Source organism: Trichosurus vulpecula, chromosome 2 (genome assembly GCF_011100635.1).
Source record: "Trichosurus vulpecula isolate mTriVul1 chromosome 2, mTriVul1.pri, whole genome shotgun sequence".
Taxonomy (NCBI): domain Eukaryota; kingdom Metazoa; phylum Chordata; class Mammalia; order Diprotodontia; family Phalangeridae; genus Trichosurus; species Trichosurus vulpecula.
This window is the reverse complement of record NC_050574.1, coordinates 234210876-234231448: the sequence shown is the minus strand read 5'-3', so window position 1 is coordinate 234231448 and position 20573 is coordinate 234210876. Positions and strand designations below refer to the sequence as shown.

General features: G+C 38.7%; 1 protein-coding gene across 1 annotated transcript in view; it reads left to right on the top strand.

Moving 5' to 3' along the window:
• TTN (titin) overlaps positions 1-20573 on the top strand; it is a 327155-nt gene that overhangs the window by 35135 nt on the left and 271447 nt on the right. Inside the window, exons 16-39 of the mRNA XM_036744026.1 lie at positions 1420-1698; positions 2425-2490; positions 3530-3788; positions 4105-4171; positions 4599-4811; positions 5730-5872; positions 9231-9427; positions 9831-10064; positions 10157-10401; positions 11054-11355; positions 11467-11631; positions 11732-11900; positions 11989-13682; positions 13799-14080; positions 14597-14863; positions 14963-15235; positions 15361-15624; positions 15713-15973; positions 17062-17322; positions 18209-18472; positions 18568-18828; positions 18943-19203; positions 20035-20295; positions 20392-20533. Of these exons, the coding sequence (XP_036599921.1) occupies positions 1420-1698; positions 2425-2490; positions 3530-3788; positions 4105-4171; positions 4599-4811; positions 5730-5872; positions 9231-9427; positions 9831-10064; positions 10157-10401; positions 11054-11355; positions 11467-11631; positions 11732-11900; positions 11989-13682; positions 13799-14080; positions 14597-14863; positions 14963-15235; positions 15361-15624; positions 15713-15973; positions 17062-17322; positions 18209-18472; positions 18568-18828; positions 18943-19203; positions 20035-20295; positions 20392-20533 (6830 nt within the window). The remainder of the gene's footprint in view (positions 1-1419; positions 1699-2424; positions 2491-3529; positions 3789-4104; positions 4172-4598; positions 4812-5729; positions 5873-9230; positions 9428-9830; positions 10065-10156; positions 10402-11053; positions 11356-11466; positions 11632-11731; positions 11901-11988; positions 13683-13798; positions 14081-14596; positions 14864-14962; positions 15236-15360; positions 15625-15712; positions 15974-17061; positions 17323-18208; positions 18473-18567; positions 18829-18942; positions 19204-20034; positions 20296-20391; positions 20534-20573) is intronic.

Sequence of the window (20573 nt, the reverse complement as noted above, 5' to 3'; positions counted from 1 at the left end):
ATGATTGACATTTGAAGATCTAAAGGACCCACATTCTTTCTCTGGGGTATGATTTGATTAATTGGAGCTTTGCACTATTTCTGCTCAGGATGTTTCTATGAACCTAGAAACTTGGAAGAAATTCTGCACTTTCCAAAGAAAAATTCATAGACATAGTATTTCAGTCTACTGTATTTTACAAGAATGGTTAAACATATGTTATTTCTTTTTTGTATGGCATCTAATTCACTGGTGGGACTAGTAAAACACCTTGTCAGTAATAATCCAAACAATAGAGTGGTTGTAAAAATACTTTTCTAAATACCTCCATTTTTATCTTCATACAACTTAGATTTATGGTTTCCATCAGAATGTGTTCTTCCAAAAGACCTTATTCGAAATATATCTGTGGGTTTAATAACTTCCTGGTTCTGAATTTCATACTGTGGCATGTTAAAATGTGGTATTTATCAAGATGATTAAGTGATAATTTGCAAAGAAGACTTAGCTGATATGAGTCCATTTAAAATAAGAGCAATAAAATAAAGATTTTCTTAATTTAATTCAACAAGAAAGTTTTTCAGAAAATACCATTTTAGAGTCTAGAAAGTACTGACCTTTCTAAAAGGGAGGTGTAGAAGAATGGATGCTGGAGTTGGGGGTCAGATATTTCTGGGTTCAAGTGTCAGTCCTATTATTTATTGTTCTCTGATCCTCGGTCTCCTTATCATTAACTTGTAGATTATAACACTTGCAAAATTATACTTGCCTCTACCCTGCAGGATTGTCGGGAATATGAAATGAGACAACATAGCCACAAACATGCTTTGTCAGTTTTACCATGACCTACAAATGTAAAGCACTATTATTACTGACTTGGCTACCGATGTAGCACTGATGATGAGAAAATGTCTAAGCATTTTGGTTGACAAAAAAAAAAAAAGAAAAGAAAAAAAAAGCCAGGCCATATAAATAATATCCTATCACTAAGACTATTAAGAGTCCACCTAGTGGACAGTGATGGAACTGCAATTAGGAAGACCTAGCTTCACTTTCTAAGTCTCTGAAATGTTGTGACCTTGGGTGAAACATTTAATCTCCTCAAGCTCACCAGCTCCGTAGGACATATCTTCTAAAGCAAGGATCTGCAAACAATGGCCCAAGAGCCACATCTGCCCCCTCCCTGCCCCATTTTTGTATCTGTGAGTTAAGAATATTTAACCCATAGCTGTACAAAAGCATGTAACACACCTGTTCAAGTCTGCCCCTGTTCAAAGGCATAGACTGGTTGTTTCTATAATTTGATTGCGGAAGTTCCCCATGTTGATAAAATTGTAAGTCATTCTTAACCTGGTGCTACTAGGGAAAAAATTACAAAGCTTATCTTTGAAAGGTGACGTTGGCTGACAGTAAGGTGACATCTCTTTGGTTCACCTTCAGGTATCAATAGCAGGGAGTGCTATTGCTACGCTACAAAAAGAATTGTCAACCACTTCTGTTCAGAAGATTACCAAGCCAGTGAAGGCTCCTACTGTCAAGCCAGTTGATACTAGAGTCAGGAAGGAGCCCACCCCCTCACCACAATTTCCCTTTGCTGACACAACTGAGACATACAAAAGTCAGGCTGGAATTGAAGTGAAGAAGGAGGTGGGGGTGAGCATCACTGGTGGGACCGTCCGTGAAGAGCGTTATGAAGTACTTAAAGGACGGGAAACAAAGGTCAGTGTTTCAGTGTCACCAAGTTTATCTCATCATAAGTTCTCCATGCATTGGGAGACATGTTCTATAGTGAAAATGGCAATTATTCTTAAGGTCAGAAGACTGAGTTCGAAGCCTGGTTCAACCAATGGGATCAATAGCTTTATGATCCTGGGAAAACCAATTAGCCCCTCTGATCTATAGTGTTCTCATCTGTAAAATGAGGATGATAATTCTGGAAATATTGGATTCACAAGTTGCGAAGGAAGTGCTCTATCAATGGTGTGGGCCATCATTATTATGTTTGAAATTATATGTTATTATAAATTGTATGTTATATATTTTAAATTATATATATATGTAGAGGGGCATCTTGGAAATCAGAATTTCTAGGTTCAAGTTTTTGTTTTTTTTCTAGCAGTGTGACCATGGACAAGTCCTACCTTCTCAGTACCCCTAGAAAACTCTAAGGCTGTCATTCCAGCCAAGTTAACCTTGTCTCAGTGGTGACCTTTATGATATGCTAGAAGTCACAGATTTGGACAAAAATAAATAGAATTTTTCTGTGAAAGATCTCACTTGGCTCACATTACATTCATCCAATCCTTTTCCCTTAGCAATGGCTTATTTTTTCTTGAATGAGGGTTTGTGAAGTACCCCCCCTTGTCCCCATTGAACAGAGGAATTAGCATCTGCTATAACCCTTAAATCCCTGTGCATTTTGTAACATCTCTTTTAATATCTTAGGTTACAGAGACAGCTAGAGTACCTGCACCAGCAGAAGTTCCTGTAACTCCACCAACATTAGTCTCAGTGAGTAAAAATTGAAACTTTTAGGAGACTGTAGATGTTTAAGTCACATTTGGGTGTGCTCTATGTGCCTCTGTTTCCAAGGCTTTGTAAGCTTTGAGAATGGGGATCATTTAAGTCTTTGTATTTTGTATCCTCATCCTCTAGTGTGGTTCTCAGTGAATAGTAGGGTTTAATAAATGCTAAGTGGTTGACTGATGAAATGCCTTAATGATGTCAGTAGGTTCACATGCAAAGAAGAGCTTCCAGACAATACTACTACCATTGAAGGAGTAAAAGAGAAATTCTAGGTGGCAAATGACTACAGTAATATATGTCTTTAGTGAAAACCATCACTTAAGTCCACTAGAAACCTGGGTTCAATTTGCGGTTCCACTACTTCTTAGAGAGGCAGCTGGGAAAGTAGGAGAAAAAAAGTAGAAAAAAGTCAGAGGTCCAGGGTTCAAATCCTGCCTTTGATATTTAACTGTATGTATGACCTTGGAAAAGTCACTTAACCTAATTTGGTCTTGTTTTCTTCAGCAAAAAATGAGAGTGAGACTAGATGGTGTCTGAGATCCCTTCTAGGTCAGTCAGGGGTAGGGAACCTGTGGCCTTCTGGGTCCTTGGGTGTGGCCTTTTGCCTGAGTCCAAGTTTTACAGAACAAATCCTTTTGTTGGGGGGATTTGTTCTGTGAAGTTTAAATTCAGTCAAAGGGCCACACTTGAAGACCTAGAGGACCATATGTGGCCTCAAGGCCACAGGATTCCCCACCCCTGGGACTCTAGATTCTATCATCTCTGAATAAAATCTGTATCGGGCACCATTCTACCCATTAGGGTAGGAATTTAGAAATCCTCATTCACGAGGGCCCCCTTAAGTTAGATTTATTCCAATCGTAAAATGTATCTTGATGCTGATACTTCTGGAGTCCAATGGACTCTAATTTCTCATGGACCTAGAGCTGCCATTTCAAATTCCCAAGTTCATTTGCATATGGTGTGGTTAATTAATGATGATAATGAGGATGTTAATAATCATGTTCTATGATTTGCTCTCTAGGGCCTAAAGAATGTGACAGTCATAGAAGGTGAATCTGTCACTTTGGAATGCCATATCTCTGGCCACCCGTCCCCGACTGTGATGTGGTACAGAGAAGATTATCAAATCGAAAGTTCCATTGATTTCCAGATTACTTTCCAGTCTGGAATTGCTCGGCTGATGATTCGGGAAGCCTTTGCAGAAGACAGTGGCAGATTTACCTGTACCGCTGTCAATGAGGCTGGAACTGTCAGTACTTCATGCTATTTAGCAGTGCAGGGCAAGTATCCTTATTTAAAAAACAAAAACCAAACCCAAACCAACCACCTGTCAGGAATGTCCTTTTCACCCACTCAATACACTTTCTTCCTCTTATCAGTCACTCTTTTCCATTAGAAGGTTTCTGTATCTTTTCTCCTGGTTATTTCAAAGACAGAGGCACTTCCTACTATGACCTTGCTATGACCTTTAGAATCTGGGGGCCCTATTCAAGGCTGGAGTGTGACCTAAAACACTGGACCAGAGCAAGACAGATGACATCAACGAATTCAACAAACTTTCTCATCTTCAATATTGAATTTCTATTTTTCTTACAGTTTCAGAGGAGTTTGAAAGCAGAGAAACAACTGCTGTTACTGAGAAAATAACCACAGAAGCAAAACGGTAAAAGTCTTTTCATTAATAAAATTAATGCAGGGGTTCCCAACCCAGGTTTTGTGTTACCCTGAGGTGCAAGAGAAATCTACCAAGGAGGTTCTAGGAATATTTCAGAAACAACTGTATTATTGAAAATTAATCATTTGATTTTCTTCCTTATGCACATATGCATGACAAAATCTAGAATTTATTTCCGTTCATATTGAGTAGCAGGCATAGGAAGGCTCACTGAAAGTCCTGAGCATGGTAAATTATAAAATTCATTTCCTTTCATGTTTAACAGGGGGTATAGGGAGATTTACTGAATGCCAAGGGGTACCGAGGCCAAAAAAAAATTTAGAAACTCAGCTTATGCATGAATTTGACTTCCCCACTGCCTTCCTTTTTCATGATGGTAACGAAGACACTAACCTGGTAGGACTTGTCTTTTCAGCTTTGTGGAGTCAAAAGATGTGGTAATGGAGACTAGTATCCCAGAGGAACAAGCTGCTCCTGGAGAACCTGCTGCTCCTTTCTTTATCACAAAACCAACAGTACAGAAATTAGTTGAAGGTGGGAGCATTGTTTTTGAGTGCGTGATTGGCGGCAACCCAAAACCCCATGTGTACTGGAAAAAAGCAGGTGTTCCTCTCACCACTGGATACAGGTACTTAGATGACTAAATTATCGTTCCCTGGGTTGTTTTTATGATATGTAAATGATGCATGCAGAAAAAAATACAATCTACTTATCCACTAGAGCCTGGGATTAGCTCTAGCTCATTCAGTTTTCTCTCCAGGTCACCTGTCACATTTTATTTGTCCTGTAGTGTTTTTATATTTTTGAACAAAGCTTTGTGGGAAATTTTTTTTTAAAAAGATGTATCAAATGTGGATACGAGAAAGATTTTCCCCTAGCTTTGGCTTAAATCCACATACAGAACCTTAAGAAATGAAGGAAAATGTACTGTGCTTAGAACATGACATCATCAACTGGTAGCCTTGCCGTGGAAACATCGTAATCCTACAATCTTGTTTCTATTTTATTTTGTTCTGTTTTTAGAAAAGATATGTTAAAGAGCATTCTCTTCAAATGGAAATTACATCTCATTTGCTCTTTATTGCTAATATCCATTTGTTTTTCCTCCATGTTCAACTTTATTTGACTATATTCCACAATTATAAAGCTTAAATATTTTCATTTTATACCTCTGCTATAGAAACTTTAGTTTTTTCCAGTTTATGTGCCATCTTTTCAGGAATAAATGCAGTGCACTTGAAGCAGCTAGGTGGCTCAATGGATAGAGCGCTGGACTTGGAGTCAGGAAGACCTGAGTTCAAATGCAGCCTTAGACACTTACTAGCTTTGTGAACCTGGGCAAGTCACTTAACCCTGTCTGCCTCAGTTTCCTCTGTAAAATGAGCTGGAGAAGAAAATGGCAAAGCACTCCAGTATCTTTGCCAAGAAAACCCCAGATGGGGTCACAAAGAGTTGGACACAACTGAAATGACTAAACAACAACAAAACAATGCCTTTTCGTATAGAATTATAATTATGTGTTTTCTTTCAAAATTTATCATTAAAGGTACAAAGTAAGTTACAACAAGCAAACTGGTGAATGCAGGCTGGTGATTTCCATGACTTTTGCTGATGATGCTGGTGAATACACTATCGTTATTCGTAATAAGCATGGGGAAACTTCCGCATCGGCCTCCTTATTAGAAGAAGGTAAATGTTCACTTGTATTGTTTCTGGGGCATAGACGTATGACATACAGAGTAACACGTAGTGAAATGTAAGTTGTGCCCACTTGTTAAAAGGATGTTGGTCTGGGAATCAGGGGACCTGCTTGCTAGTCCATGGTCTGTCACGTACTAATAACATCACCAAATACTCCTTAAAAGTTTCTAATGTGCAGAGAGCACTGTGCTAAATTCCAGATAAGATACATAGTTTAGAGAAAACAGAGTTCCTGCTCTCATGGAGCTTATAAAGTCTAGTGGCAGGATAAGACACACAGATAAGTGTATTCTAGCTAGCACATAGCACATAGACTTGACTCCCCCTGCTGCCCAATAATACAATATTTGTGGCAGCCAAAAAAGTTAGAGATGCCATCATTTCCTTCGATGAATGTACCCATACAAAATGTTGGCATATTAGTTAATGAGTAAGAGAATTGCTTCCTAACAATTAGAGATATCTACAAAATGAAATGGCTAGCCCAAGTGAAATCCCTGGCACTGCAGTTTTTCAAGGAGGGAGATTGCATGGCTCTTGCAATTGGCCATGAGCACTCCTAGGTCCCTTACAGTTCTTAGATTCTATAATATTGAAATAAATATAGTTATGGAACACATAAATATGGAAACAGCCTGAGGAGGGGTATTTCTATCTTTGATTCAAGCATCCCTAATTAGAGAAATACTCTCAAATGCCCTAGGAAAGGAATGGCAAAGTAAGCAAGGGATTCTGGAGTTCTATGGGGGAATTATTCGATTGTTTGATCATAAGACCCAAGTTTGGTAGGACTGTAATTGGAGCCAGAGTCAGGATGATGGAGAGAAAGAATGTGGAGATATCAAGAGTTGGTGGTCAGAAATAATGAGTTCTGTAAGAATGAAGCAGCCGGAGTGAGGGAAGAACAGGCAATTTTGATTAGAAAGGGGATAATGATGAGGAAAATGAAGAGTAGAGAAGAACAAAGAGGGATATGGGAGGGAAAAAGGTAAGCGGTAAAAGCAAAAAAGAACAAGAAGGACTAGGATGTTGAAAAAATAAATGAGGTAATTTATGTGACAACACTTGAAACTCCAGGAAAAAAAAAGGTATCATTACTACTAACACCATCTCTCTGTAGGCTGAGGGTCTTAAAAGGATATTGGATGATAACATTCCTCTTCTGTAAAATTGCTAATGGTCATATACTTATTCAGGCTTAGAGCTCTCATCAGTAAGAAAGGATTTGATTTAAAGCTGCGATATCCAAATTATTGGCTAGATGAGGTTAATGGCTAGGGCGCCAGAACACTTTTGTCCATCCTGAATATCCATGCATCAATTACAGTAGTGTTAATAAGTGAACTCTTCAGAGCTCTGCAAAGACACATCCCGTAAATATGAACAGAATATGGAGAAAATTTAAGAGTCCTGAATTTGCCACCTCCTTATATATTTCCCTTCCCATACAGAATGTTCAATAAGGAGTTTGAAATAAAGTTTTATTAAATAAAGAAGGTCATATTCTTAAAGAATACGTCAAAGTAGACAACCTTGCTCTTTCCCTCCTACCTCAGCTAAATATATCTTTGGTTATCATACTATTTTACCTTATTTAACACAGAGATGTGTTTTAGAAAAGTTTAGTGTAAATGTAACATTGATATATCATTTTATATATTAACTCACAGTGACCTTTTTTCTAAAATAAACTCTTTTTTGGATATCCCAAATATTCATCTGTGAGTCATTCTTAACTCTTCACTTTCCCTCACACTTTGTATCCATCGGATTACAAAATCTTGTCAATTCTCCATTCTCATCTTGGGAGCCCATCCTTCTCTCCTCTTCCATGACCATGACCTCAGTGTGAGTATGTCCAAGCGCTAAAGTTAGAACTGATTTCTTACAGCTGAGGAACCTGAAATCCAAGGAGGTTGAAATGACTTGTTCAATGTCTTGATGGTAACCATCAGAGGCAGGATTTGAACCTCTGACTCCAGGGTCAGTAGACTGGAGCTCCCATATACCGTGATACTAGGTCAGGCTCTTGTTGCCTCTTTCCTAGATTGTTGCCATAACCTCCTAATTAGTATCATTGCCTCCAGTTCTCCCCTCTTCAATCCACCTTCCACATAGCAGGCAAATTGAGCTTCCTCAATAATAGGTCTGACCATGCTACTCCCAGGATCAAAGAATTTCAGTGGTACCTTATTGCCCCCTGGGCTAAAATACCAATTTCTCTCTTTGGCTTATAAAGCCCATTATGATTCTTCCCCAGATTATCTTTCCATGCACTCTATGGACTCTATGTTCCAATCAAATTCTCCTTCTTGCTCTTTCCCACATCTGATATTCCATGGACAGTGAGGAGGCACATTGGATAGGGTGCTGGTCCTGGGGGCAACCATCAGATACTTAGGAGCTGTGTAATCCAGGCAAATCACCTAACTTCTGTCTGCCTCAGTATCCTTAACCTTTAAATGGGAATAATAATAGCACATACCTCCCAGGATTGTTGTGAGGATCAAATGACATAATATTTGTAAAGTGTTTAAAATAGTGCCTGACACATAGTAGGCACTTAATAAATGTTCTTTTTCTTCTTCCCTTGCTGCTTCCCTCCTTCCTTTCCTCTATCTTTTCCTCATTCCTTCCTTCTTCCCCTTCCTTCCCTTTCATTTCTTCTTTTATTCTTTCTCTCCTCTTTCCTTCCTTCTTTCCTTCCTCCCTCCATCCTTTCCTCCCTTTCCTCTTTCTTTCCCTCCTTCCCTCCATTCTTCCTCCCTGTCTACCTTCCTTTCCTCCTTCCTTCCTTTCTTCCTCCTTCTTTCTTACCTTCCTTCCTTCCCCCTTCCCTGTATTCCTTCCTTTACTCCTTCCTTCCTTCCTTCCTTTCTTCCTTTCTTCTTTTCTTCTTTCCCTTCTACCTCTGTGCCTTTGAGTAGGATGTCCTCCATGCCTGAAATACCCTCCCTTCTCAACCCCATCTCTATTCAAGACTCAAATCAGGTGCCACCTACTACATGAGGCCTTCCCTGATATCCCCAGTTAGTGCTCTACCTCCAACTCAGAAGTTAATTCGTACTTTTTATTTGCTTCTTTCATGTTGTGTTCCCCTAGTGCATGTAAGTTCTTTGACAGCAGGAACGGTTTCATTTTTGTTTCCAGTTCCCAGTGCACTGCACAAAGTAAATACTTAAGAAATGCTTCTTGGATTGAGTCTAATCTTCTAGGAAATATGGATTTTAATATATTGAATTTGCCTAAATAGGGGTATCTATATTGGCCAAACCCTTCCCTTGATTAGTCATAGCATGCTTATTGTCTAATAAGGAAGCAATTAACTCATGTCATTACCTCCTAGCTGATTATGAGCTGCTGATGAAGTCACAGCATGAAATGCTTTACCAGACTGCATTTGTTCAAGAGCCCAAAGTCGGGGAGATGGCACCTGGGTCCCCCTACCCTGAGTATGAAAAAGAATATGAAAAAGAACAAGCCTTGATTAGGAAGAAAATGGCTAAAGATACAGTTCTAGTCAGATCTTTTGTAGAGGACCAGGTAAGGAGAATGATACTCATCTCTCTTTCATATTTTGCTCCTATCATTTCTCTTCTGTTTGTGAGATTTTTAAATCTTAAATGGGGAAGAGAATGGAAGGGGACTTTAGAGTTTATTATGGTGAAACAAGACATTTTCAAATTCATTTGCAACAGAATTCCTTAATTTTATGACATTTCTCAAGGACAGATCATCCCCATTAACTAAAGAACAAAGCAATGAAATTATAGTGGGAAACCTTCTTTGCTGATCTTTTCTAAATGAAGCAAAATAGATCCTCCTATTTAAGGGGAGACATATGAGAAAATACAGTCATTCTTGGAAGTCTTAGATTATAGAACATAGAAAGTTATGCATTGGAAATCTTTCTTTAAAAATACAACTATCACTTATTTCTGTGCAGGAATTCCATATTTCTTCCTTTGAAGAGAGACTTATTAAAGAAATTGAATACAGAATTATAAAGACTACATTAGAAGAACTTCTTGAAGAAGATGGTGAAGAAAAGATGTCAGTTGACATTGCTGAGTCTGAAACTATTGAAGCAGGATTTGACCAAAGAATAAAGAATTATAGAGTAGTTGAGGGAATGAGCGCTACTTTCCATTGCAAAATGTCTGGATATCCATTACCCAAGGTAACATGCTGTGTAGCATAAAGATTCAGTACAGGTTGGTTGAGATACAACAGTTTTCAATGGATTGTGTTCACGGATGTTTTTCTTTACAGATTGCATGGTACAAAGACGGCAAGCGCATCAAACATGGCGAACGATACCAAATGGACTTTCTTCAGGATGGCAGGGCTAGTCTGCGCCTACCTGTTGTTCTTCCAGAAGATGAAGGAATCTATACAGCATTTGCCAGCAATATCAAAGGGAATGCAATTTGCTCAGGCAAACTTTATGTGGAACCTTCTGCACCATTTGGAGCTCCATCTTATATGCCAACACCAGATGCAATGAGCAGAATTCGGTAAGGCTTAGGGGTATTTCATATTTATCTGATCCAGTGATTGGATCTTAAAGTACTTTTCAATGATGTCACTGGTGAATCTTATAACTAATGAAATGAAAATAAAGTAGAGTTAGCAAAGTTCATTGCTCTAAGAGAGAAACACTAACAAAAGCATAAGTAGAAACCAGGAGTTTTTACTTCCAGACCCAGTAATCATCACTGTTTTTCACTAACATGGCATACTATCCATGGATGTTTTCTAGAAGGTGCATTTTATAGAAGAAATTAGGTATTATAATGGGTATAGTGCTGGACTTAAAGAAGACCTGAGTTCAAATCTTGCCTCAATTACTCGTTAGCTGTGTGACTAGTTGAGTGTAAGTCACTCGACCTCTCCCAGTCTCAGATTCTTCAGCTATAAAATGGGGATAATAACAGAACCTACTTCACAGAGATGTTGTAAGAATCAAATGAAGTAATATAAATAAAGTGTTTTGCAAAGCTCAAAGTGCTTTATAGTTGGTATTACATTGTCTTTAATGTGGTTCAAATTTTATAAGAACTTTTGCCTTTTCGATAACTGAAACATAGACCTAATAAATGAAGAAAAGTACATTGAGTTATTTTCCATTAGGCCTTTTAAGGTGATCTTCTCTCTTATATTTTCCAGCTCGGTCTCTCCTCGTTCCTTAAGCCGTTCTCCTGCACGTATGTCTCCTGCTTATATGTCTCCTGCCCGTATGTCTCCTGTCCGAATGTCTCCCGCCCGAATGTCTCCCGCCCGAATGTCACCTGCACGTATTTCTCCGGGACGTCGTCTGGAAGAAACAGATGAGTCGCAACTGGAAAGACTTTATAAGCCTGTCTTCGTATTAAAACCCACTTCATTCAAATGTTTAGAAGGACAGACTGCCAGATTTGACTTAAAAGTTGTTGGCAGACCTATGCCTGAGACACTCTGGTTTCACAATGGTATGTAATAATGACATTTCACTAAGTGAATAACAGCCTCAAAAATAAATTTATGGGATGGTCTAACAATTGAAGCATCACTGAACACATATTTTCCTTCCATTTTTATAGGCCAGCAGATTGTCAATGACTATACCCATAAAGTAGTAATTAAAGAAGATGGCACACAATCCCTGATCATTGTTCCTGCCACACCTGAGGATTCAGGAGAATGGACAGTGGTTGCCCAGAACAGAGCAGGGAAATCATCCATCTCTATGACTTTAACTGTTGAAGGTATTGTTCATGAAGACAGAGAAGAGCCACATGATCAGGGTGGGGGTTACAAAGAATATTTCAGTGTCACTCACTCTGTACTGGGATCTTTTTATTCTAGCTGTGGAACACCAGGTGAAACCAATGTTTGTGGAAAAACTGAAAAACGTCAATGTAAAGGAAGGTTCCAGACTTGAGATGAAAGTCAGGGCTACCGGCAATCCAAACCCTGACATTGTTTGGTTGAAAAACAGTGACATCATTGTACCCCATAAATATCCAAAAATCAAGTAAGTTTGTGGGGGAGTATTTTTAAAGATATTAGACAATTTCCACAACCATTCCGTTTGTACTAATGCATTTTTATATGTATCACAGAATTGAAGGAACCAAGGGAGAAGCTTTCCTAAAGATTGATTCTACCGTCAGCCATGACTCTGCATGGTATACTGCAACAGCTATCAACAAGGCTGGCCGAGACACCACAAGGTGTAAAGTCAATGTCGAGGTTGACTTTGCAGAACCTGAACCGGAAAGAAAACTAATTATTCCACGTGGAACTTACCGAGCCAAGGAGATTGCAGCACCAGAACTGGAGCCTCTCCATTTGCGATATGGTCAAGAGCAATGGGAAGAGGGGGACCTCTATGACAAGGAGAAACAACAGAAACCATTCTTTAAGAAAAAACTCACCTCCTTAAGGCTCAAGCGCTTTGGACCTGCTCACTTTGAATGCAGACTCACACCAATCGGTGATCCAACCATGGTGGTTGAATGGCTCCATGACGGCAAGCCACTGGAAGCAGCCAACAGGCTTCGCATGATCAATGAATTTGGATATTGCAGCCTTGACTATGGAGTCGCCTACTCCAGGGACAGTGGTGTTATCACTTGCAGAGCCAGTAATAAATATGGAACTGATCACACATCAGCCACCCTTATTGTTAAAGATGAGAAAAGTCTTGTTGAAGAATCTCAGTTACCTGAAGGGAGGAAGGGGTTGCAGAGAATTGAGGAACTAGAGAGGATGGCCCATGAGGGTGCACTTGCTGGAGTGACAACTGATCAAAAAGAGAAGCAAAAACCTGACATTGTTTTGTTTCCAGAGCCAGTCAGAGTACTCGAAGGAGAAACTGCTCGGTTCCGCTGCCGTGTTACAGGCTACCCACAGCCTAAGGTGAACTGGTACCTCAATGGACAGCTCATCCGCAAAAGCAAAAGGTTCAGAGTGCGCTATGATGGCATTTATTATCTTGACATAGTAGATTGCAAGTCCTATGACACAGGAGAAGTAAAGGTCACTGCTGAAAACCCTGAAGGAGTGATTGAACATAAGGTGAAACTGGAGATTGAACAGAGGGAAGACTTTCGGTCTGTCCTTCGTCGAGCCCCTGAACACAAGCCTGAAATTCAGTATCATGAACCTGGAAAACTTCAGTTTGAGGTACAGAAGGTCGATAGACCTGTTGATGCCAAAGAAACCAAAGAAGTGGTAAAACTGAAAAGGGCTGAACGAATTACCCACGAGAAAGTATCCGAAGAATCAGAAGAGTTGCGAAGTAAATTCAAACGCAGAACAGAGGAAGGATACTATGAGGCCATCACAGCAGTGGAGCTCAAATCTCGGAAGAAAGATGAGTCCTATGAAGAGCTCCTAAAGAAGACCAAGGATGAACTTCTCCACTGGACCAAAGAGTTAACTGAGGAAGAGAAGAAAGCCCTCATGGAGGAAGGCAAAATCACAATCCCAACCTTTAAACCAGAAAGAATTGAACTTAGTCCAAGTATGGAGGCTCCCAAAATCTTAGAACGAATTCAAAGCCAAACAGTGGGCCAAGGAGCTGATGCCCATTTCCGGGTTAGAGTAGTAGGGAAACCAGACCCTGAATGTGAATGGTATAAAAATGGAGTCAAGATTGAGCGATCTGACCGGATCTACTGGTATTGGCCTGAAGACAATGTTTGTGAACTGGTTATAAGAGATGTGACAACTGAGGACTCAGCCAGCATTATGGTGAAAGCCATCAACATTGCTGGGGAAACCTCAAGCCATGCTTTCTTGCTTGTCCAAGGTAACTCAGAGTTATTTTCTGTTGTGACTCTACCATATATGTATCAGTACTTTTCTTTCCTTCTTACCCAAATTATACATTTTTATGTAACTTTTCCAATTTCTTTTCTTTTTTAGCCAAACAGTTGGTCACTTTCACACAGGAACTGCAAGATGTTGTTGCTAAGGAAAAAGACACCATGGCAACCTTTGAATGTGAAACTTCAGAACCATTTGTCAAAGTGAAATGGTTTAAGGATGGTGTGGAGGTTCATTCTGGAGACAAATATAGAATGCACTCTGACAGGAAGGTCCATTTCCTTTCTGTACTGACAATTGACATGTCTGATGCTGAAGACTACAGCTGTGTACTTGCAGAAGATGAAAACATAAAAACAACAGCTAAACTTCTTGTTGAAGGTAGGGAAGAAAGGATTTGTCTTCTTGCTAAGTTCTTTTCATGTAACTGTTGTAGATTTCCTTTTTTTAAGGCACTCATTTGTGAATTGGGTATAATAAGCCTAAAACCCAAATCTCCAGGCTATATTTGTATTTCTAAATATATCTGAAAGTGCTTCACAAGCAGGCTAGAAAAGGAACAGAAGTAAACTCTGTTCAACTTTGTGGTTTGAAAACTAATTTGATGATTTGGGAATTTTTTTCTCAAAATTTCAATATTTTAATCAATAAGTTCAACAAAATATGCAAACTGGAAGGACTCTCAAGATTAATTAGTTACCTCATTTATTGACAGTGAAACTGAGGAGCAAAGAGATTAAGTAACTCCTAAAAGGTCACCCAGCCAGGCATTAACAGACTCAGGAGTAAAAGCTAGTCCTCTTAGTCAGTCTAGTCCTTTTTCTCTTGTGCCACACTGACTCCCTGTTTGCCCAGCAACATTCTGGTCTGAAACTACTTCTCTTTCTTATACTCCAGGTGCAGTTGTTGAGTTTGTGAAAGAACTTCAGGATATCGAAGTTCCGGAGTCTTTTTCAGGGGAGCTAGAATGCATCATTTCCCCTGAAAATGTGGAAGGCAAATGGTATCATGGTGATGTTGAACTCAAATCCAATGGAAAGTACACCATTACATCTCGCCGTGGTCGTCAAAATCTCACTGTCAAGGATGTAACCAAGGAAGACCAGGGTGAATATAGCTTTGTTGTAGATGGGAAAAAGACCAGCTGCCGTCTAAAGATGAAACGTAAGTCTTCCCACACCAACTCCAAACTGATGTGACGGCATTTATTTCGAATCAATGGCATGATTATAATTTTCTTTTTGTCCTTGATGTATTCCACAGCCCGCCCCATAGCTATCCTCCAAGGACTCAGCGATCAAAAAGTCTGTGAAGGTGACATTGTTCAGCTTGAAGTTAAGGTTTCTTTGGAAAATGTGGAAGGTGTCTGGATGAAAGATGGCCAGGAAGTGGAGCCCAATGATCGGATCCACATCGTGATAGATAAACAATCACACATGTTACTCATAGAGGACATGACCAAGGAAGATGCTGGACATTATTCCTTCACCATCCCTGCTCTAGGACTTTCAACTAGCGGACGAGTCTCTGTTTACAGTAAGCATAGTCTCTACTTCTATTTCATGGCCACATGATTTGAGAAGCCCTGACAAAATGTGTTGTGTTTTGTTTTGATAAAAATCCTTTCTTGCTGTTCATTTACTTTTGTTGTGGTTTTACAGGTGTGGATATAATAACACCTCTAAAAGATGTCAATGTTATCGAGGGCACAAAGGCCGTCCTGGAATGCAAAGTCTCTGTTCCTGATGTGTCTTCTGTTAAATGGTACCTAAATGATGAACAGATCAAACCTGATGACCGTGTCCAAGCAATCATCAAAGGAACTAAGCAGCGGCTGGTGCTTAACCGAACACATGCTTCCGATGAAGGACCTTACAAGTTGATGGTTGGCCGAGTTGAAACCAGTTGCAATCTCACTGTAGAAAGTAAGAACTCTTTCATCTAAATGATTCAACTTAAAACCTACTTTCCTGTTTCAATATTAATGAAGCAAATTGCACTTTTCATCTCCAGAAATTAAAATCATCAAAGGTCTTCGTGACCTGACCTGCACAGAGACCCAAAATGTGGTCTTTGAGGTGGAGCTCTCTCATGCTGGAATTGATGTCTTATGGAATTTTAAGGATAAGGAGATCAAACCTAGCTCTAAATACAAAATTGAAGCTCATGGAAAAAAATATAAGTTGACAGTCCTAAATATGATGAAAGATGATGAAGGACAATATACGTTTTATGCAGGAGAAAATATGACATCTGGAAAACTTATAGTAGCAGGTTAGCAAATTTAACAAACTTATGTTATGTTTTTAACATAAAAAAACTTTCACCTCAACTTCCTAGGACAGTATTACTTTATTTCTGATATAAATTTTTTTCCACTTCTCTTTCTCTTCTTTTCTTTTTTCTTCCTTTTATATCTTTATTTTTATTTTAAAATGTACTATATATGCATATGATTAAAGCAAACAATATCCATCTGTCAATTTTTTATTGCATGGGGAGGAAATAAAGGATGATAAACTCAGATAGATGTCTCATTGCTTAAATATTCTTAGCTTTACTTTAAAAAAAAAGTCAAGCCTTACTTCCCCCTGAATCTTTGCAGAGGTAGGGGACTATGGGTATAGACCACTGCATATATCTTACATTTTAATTCATCAATTTTTTTAATCAGTTTTTTTTTGCTAAATTCTTTTTCCCCTCTTGTTTTTGTTATAAGAGATAGTTCCTGGGGATGTTATAAGGGGACATTGGGAAATATAAGTGATGTGAAAACAAAAGATAATAATAATTTATTTTCTAAAATAAAAATATTAAAATATTTCTCATACTTTTCCACCTTTGTTCATATTTGCCCAACTCCTCTCTCCTTTCCTTCATCCCTTTCCCCAAGTAACACCTTTAATATTTCAGCCATCATTCCAGACCCAGCTCCAATGCCATCTCTCCCATTAAGCTTTCTCTAATGCTCTTAGCCAAGAATCATTTCCCTTCTCTTGGTATAGCACATTCTTTGTAGCTTTTATTTGGTACTTCTCTAGATAACCTGTTATTAAATTTTGTGTACATGTCTAATCTCCTCTGTGAGACTATAGGTTGTTGCAAGGCACCGATCATACTGTTCATTTTTTATCTATCCAGTGCTTACTAGGTTGTACAGTAGGCACTCAAAATATTTATTAGATTAAAATTAATTGATCAAAGGTTAAAATGTAATTTAATTAATGCAAATTAAGTTTTATCAAATGTAATACAAATTAAATGTTATTAAATTCAAATTAACTAATCAAAAGTAAAAAAATAATTAATAAAAATTAAAAAGTAAAAGAGGAACTTATAGTTGTACTTATATCATTCCCTAGGAGGTGCTATTTCCAAGCCACTCACTGATCAGACCGTAGCTGAATCCCAGGAAGCTGTGTTTGAATGTGAAGTCGCCAACCCAGATTCAGAAGGCGAATGGCTCAAAGATGGCAAACCTTTAGCAATGAGTAACAACATCAAAAGTGAAGCTGAGCACCATAAAAGGAGACTTATTATCGTGGCCACCAAATTAGATGATATTGCAGAATACACTTACAAAGTGGCCACCTCCAAGACATCTGCCAAACTCAAAGTTGAAGGTCAGTGGTTTTGTCATTTTGATTCATACCTTTAGTAGCATTGTCCCTTCCAGTCCATGATTTTCTCATACTCCCAGTTGGTAACAACCATCCCACTTGGACTTTCCATAGAACTTTGTTTCGTGGCTCTCAAATGCACTTATCATTTAATAATATGCACTATGGTTATCCCTGTTAGTGCTTTCTCCATTGGTAAGCTCCGCAAGGCCTCCACACTCTGTGTCTCCTCCCTCTGCCCAGATCCAATTATAGTGCTCATATTTCGGTAAGCATTTAATAAATGTTTGAATGAATAAATGAGTATTAATTTAGTACTTAATTACATTCTACTTGGGGGTATGTCTATTTAAGTATATTAATCATATACCTGACATAGCCAAAATCATTGCAAACAATTGTTGCAAAACATTGTAGAGGTTTTCCCTTTCCTTGTGTAATAGTTTAAATGCCATATGGGAAACATGGAAGCAAGAAGATGAAACATTATGTATGTAGTATGATATCCTGATGCCCCACTTACTAGTTCTCTTTGTGTTAATTAAATCAACGTGATCTCATAAACACTTCTATTTATGTCCCCTCCTCCTCAATCAGTCCTTGATATTGGTGCAGATAACAAAGTTTATTTTTTACATACATGGTAAAATATTACATGCTTATTATGTTCAAGGATTTCTTTGATCCAAGGAACTCAAAGATTTCATAAATAATTTCTAGGGGCCTTTTGAAAGACGGGTATTACATAATCTCAAAATGTTTGACAGTCACTATTTTTATCAATATGGTTCCACAATAGAATAGATTCCAAATATTTTCATTCAAACGTTTTGCATGAGGAGGTAGATAACTTTTCATTTTCTAAACCAGTCATCCCTTTGTCTTTCAGCTGTCAAAATAAAGAAGACACTAAAGAACTTGACTGTGACAGAAACACAAGATGCCGTTTTTAACGTTGAACTGACCCACCCTGATGTGAAAGGAGTTCAGTGGATTAAAAATGGCGTTGTGCTGCAGTCAAATGACAAATATGAAATCTCAGTGAAAGGAAACATTTACACACTAAAAATTAAAAACTGTGCTATTGTTGACGAGTCTGTTTACGGCTTTAAGCTTGGAAGGCTGGGAGCCAGTGCCAGACTTCACGTGGAAAGTAAGTTAGCATGGAAACACTTTACAAACCAATTTGTGGATTGCTTCTCATTAAGCCAAACCCACCACTGACTTGTTTTGAACTTTGCTTCTTAGCCGTCAAGATCATCAAAAAGCCAAAGGATGTGACCGCCTTGGAAAATGCCACCGTTGCCTTTGAAGTGAGTGTTTCCCATGACACTGTGCCTGTCAAATGGTTCCACAAGAATGTGGAGATTAAGCCAAGTGACAAACACAGGCTCGTCTCTGAGCGAAAGGTTCACAAGTTGATGTTGCAGAATATCGCCCCCTCGGATGCTGGAGAATACACAGCTGTGGTTGGACAACTTGAGTGCAAAGCTAAACTCTTTGTGGAGAGTAAGTGTTTTGTTTCCTTGATGCAGCCCGTTTCCTCCAGGGAACCCTTTACTTTACTTTGTTTCGATCCAGTTTTTATTTTCAATAACTGGGTCATTCTCTGTCTTTTCATAGCTTTACACATTACAAAGACCATGAAAAGCATCCAGGTACCTGAAACCAAGACAGCCTCTTTTGAGTGCGAGGTGTCCCATTTCAATGTCCCTTCCATGTGGCTGAAGAACGGTGTGGAGATTGAAATGAGTGAGAAGTTTAAGATAGTTGTGCAAGGAAAGCTTCACCAGCTAATCATCATGAACACAAGCACTGAGGATTCTGCCGAATATACGTTTGTCTGTGGAAATGATCAAGTCAGTGCCACCCTGAAAGTGACACGTAAGTCGAGGGGAAAGTGAATAGAGATCAGAAAGCATCCACTGTTCAGTAGCCCCTCAGTTTCCTTGACATTGTCTTCTATGGTTGCTTAGGAATTTATGGAGTGTGCCCCTATTTGGCTTACCATTATGTGAGGCCCCATCATTTTCACATAGCTCACATTTCCAGGGTAGAAAAACACCATGTCCTCACCTCAAAGGCTCTCACTTCAATCAATTTGATTTGACTCATTTCAATTCAATTCAGCAAGCATTTATGATGAACCTACACCAGGGAATCTAAACTTTTTTGTGTTATAGCCCCTTTTGGAATGATAAAGCTTATGGATTTTTCCCTTTTCAGAAAAATATTTTTAAATGTGCAAAATAAAATACATAGGATTACACAGAAACACTTATCAAAATATTAAAAGAAAAAAATTCAAGTTCATAGACCTCAGGTTAAGCAAGGACATTGTTCTATACTGTCATAGGCTTTGGAGAGACAAAACCAAAAATGAAAACAGTCCCTGCACTCAAAAATCTTAGATCCTACTTTCTACCATTCTCTTCCTATTTGCTCTCCAACTGATCAGTTAGCAAGCCTTTACTGAGCACCTACTCTATTGCATCTCAGACCAAACATGGTGGCTTTTATCATCTTGACACTTTTTTATTGAATCCCGTGTTTGTCAAACACTACACAGGTATTCTAAAATCCCACTGTAAAGTTGTTTGAATTTAGTTAGACTGCAAGACAATCATGCTATGTTTCCCCCAAGATTTCCTTTCATTCTTCTGAAATAACCAACAACCTACTGACAAAAAAAACTGAATTTTCTCCCTTTTTTAGCAATCTTGATCACATCCATGTTGAAAGATATCAATGCTGAAGAAAAGGACACTATTACCTTTGAAGTAACTGTGAACTATGAAGGCATTACTTACAAATGGTTAAAGAATGGTGTAGAGATTAAATCAACTGACAGGTGCCAAATGAGAACCAAGAAGCTCACACACTCCCTGAACATCAGGAATGTCCATTTTGGGGATGCTGCTGAGTACACTTTTGTTGCTGGAAAAGCCACATCAACGGCTACCCTTTACGTGGAAGGTAATCTTTTACAATTGGGATATTTGAGAAGCATCATAACATCTTTCAAAGGTACTATGCAGAATGTTTAATCATATTTCCATGGTGTTTTCCCAGCTCGTCACATTGAATTTAGGAAACATATTAAGGATATTAAGGTTCTTGAGAAGAAAAGAGCCATGTTTGAATGTGAAATTTCTGAACCTGACATCGCTGTACAATGGATGAAAGATGGACAAGAACTGCAAATTGCTGACAGGTGATCCTTTGGGCTTGGTGACCTTCCCCTGATAATATTC